The 2500-nt window shown below is 35.1% G+C and overlaps 1 protein-coding gene across 1 annotated transcript in view; it reads left to right on the forward strand.

The window, feature by feature from the left end:
* Positions 1–2500, forward strand: part of LOC144433298 (uncharacterized) — a 15874-nt gene that overhangs the window by 7594 nt on the left and 5780 nt on the right. Inside the window, exon 2 of the mRNA XM_078121608.1 lies at positions 662–802. Coding sequence (XP_077977734.1) covers positions 662–802 — 141 coding nt within the window. The remainder of the gene's footprint in view (positions 1–661; positions 803–2500) is intronic.

The raw sequence follows: 2500 nt of genomic DNA on the forward strand, positions 1-2500 counted from the left end.
CATCAACTAGGTTATTACGTTTCTCACTTATTCCATGGGAATTGCAGCTGTCAAAAAACAATAGAACATTGAACTGTGTATAATTACTGTGTTTGTGTCATTTTTGAGTGTTTTCGCTCATTATCATGGTAAAAAGATAAGCCCCTTATAGTAGGCAATGCTGTTATCGTATTACACATCTGATAGACTTGACGAGTAATGTTTTCAGTTTGTTTTCTCACGACGGTGTCCCCATTTAGAGTATTTCTAGTATCATATTCTAATGACCACAGACAGGTGAAATAGCAAGAGATGTTTTATGTAAGCTGACCCTAAGTAACCCTTGAACAATCAAAATGGAACTGTTCACATTTCGCTATTAACACCTCTCTAGATGTAGCGGTTATTTACCTTGCGTGTGATGGTAAGCTTTTAGTTGAGCTTCATCACCTGCGTAAAAAAGTAACACGCAAAACATGATTAATGAAATATATAGATGATATGAACAGCAGACACTCAAATGCAGCTTTTGCTAAAAAGTATGGTTACTTTTTAGATCCACTTTATCTTATATGGAACCAGTGCTAGCTAATAAGACTGAATGATTTCAGACAATTATAAAACACTGACGGCAAGACCAAAACCCCCCTTCTTTCAATATGAATATATTGTTATATTTTAGGGAATAGTTCTATCGATTATGGGGTGATATCTTTATTCAACGGTGGACTAGCTACAAAAGCAGAGTACAGTGATACATGGTTTCCTGCAGCTGATCTCCATCCTAACTACTCTCATGGCATTTACTTCACATCGACTACAGGTGAGCGATCTATATATATTAAAGACAAAATGACCACTTATATTTGCTGACTATTCTCGCTTTCAGTATTAGGCATTTGTAATTCTCAATAGAGACAATGGATTCGGTGGTTACATGAATTAGTGCTAGTTACTTGAGCTAGTGCTAGTTACACGTTTTATTGCTAGTTGCACAAAGTTAGTTCTAATTACTTGAGTTAGAGTTCACATGAGTTAGTACGAGTTACACGAGTTAGTGCTAGTTGCATGAGTTGGTACTAGTCAATTGGGTTAATGTTAGTGTTTGCACAAGTTAGTGCTAGTTACAAGTGTTATTGTAGACTGGTACCAGTCCCTTGGGAGATTATTTTTTTACTGGAAAATATCCAGGTTTTTTTATTTTCCCCTGTTACTGGTAGTGTCCCAAGCTTAGGCGTTCACCCGACTATTTCACAATCACTCGCTCAGGTTATCAGTTTACACAATCACAACAGTTGTGTGTTTTGAAGAAAATTATTTATTCAAATAATGAACGGGGGAAAAGCTCGGGGACTTGAGCAATTCAGTGTTAGTGCTAGTAACATGTGTGAGTGAGTGAGTGAGTGAGTTATTGTTGTTGTTGTTGTTGTTGTTGTTGTTGTTGTTGTTGTTGTTTCTTTATTCCTCCTCAATGAGAAGAGTTACAACTCAGTTCACAAATATACAAAAACAAACTAATAAATAAATAAATAAGTATAGAATGCATGACTTCATTAGTCAGTTAAACAATATCTTGAATGTTTCCTATTTGTTCGGTTGCTGAAATTTATACTACTATCTTCTAAAAAATTGACAGTAAGAAATAAGAGTGTGACAAGACATCATAATCTAATCAAAAGTCTAAGCATGTGTCTATTAGCTTATAGACTGTATCTTGAAATATTTCGCATTCGTCTGGTTGCTGAAAGTGTTTTTTGCTATCTTCTAAAATACTGATAATAAAATCAACTTCATTTAAGTTGTACAAACGTACAACCAAGTTAACGTTGATATTATCAAACAGAGTTGACCGGAAAACATCTCTTTGTACAACCGTATTACGACATGAAGTCAATAAATGAGTTAGGTAATGTCCAACAAGCTCTTGACATTTAGAACATTCAGTTTGTCCTAAAGAGGCTAGGATTTTCATTATTTTGTAAACTATTGGCATATATTGAGGACTTACGTGATTGGAAATACAGATAAAACGGTACAAGGCTCTGATGTAATTGAGGGAAGAGTAATAATTCGTCTCTACTATCTAATCTCTGTCTCCAAAGATTGTACTCATTTTCATTAATGGCTTCCTTTACAATGGTTTTCCATATTATTCTAGGAGGAAAGTAGCTTGTTGTACAGAATTCACCGAATGACTGAGTGAGTGAGTGACTGGGTCAGTGAGTGAGTGAGTGACTGAGTGAGTGAGTGAGTGAGTGAGTGAGTGAGCAGGCAAGCAAGTTTATGATTCTTTATCATAAAAAATGTATGTTTAAGTACGTGTACGAATAATATGAAATACATAGTTCTTAGACTTTTTGTATAGTTGTTTTAAGTACCTGCTTCATTTTGACAACTTACATGTATTTGTGATGGTTTCTGGTATTTCATGGCGGCGTTTACAAACATGTGCTTTGAAGTCCCTACAAAGTAGTAACAGGTACTTTGGTAGTAATGGGGAATAAAAATATTGTTCTATTCC

This window comes from Glandiceps talaboti, chromosome 1, assembly GCF_964340395.1.
Source record: "Glandiceps talaboti chromosome 1, keGlaTala1.1, whole genome shotgun sequence".
In the NCBI taxonomy this organism is placed as follows: domain Eukaryota; kingdom Metazoa; phylum Hemichordata; class Enteropneusta; family Spengelidae; genus Glandiceps; species Glandiceps talaboti.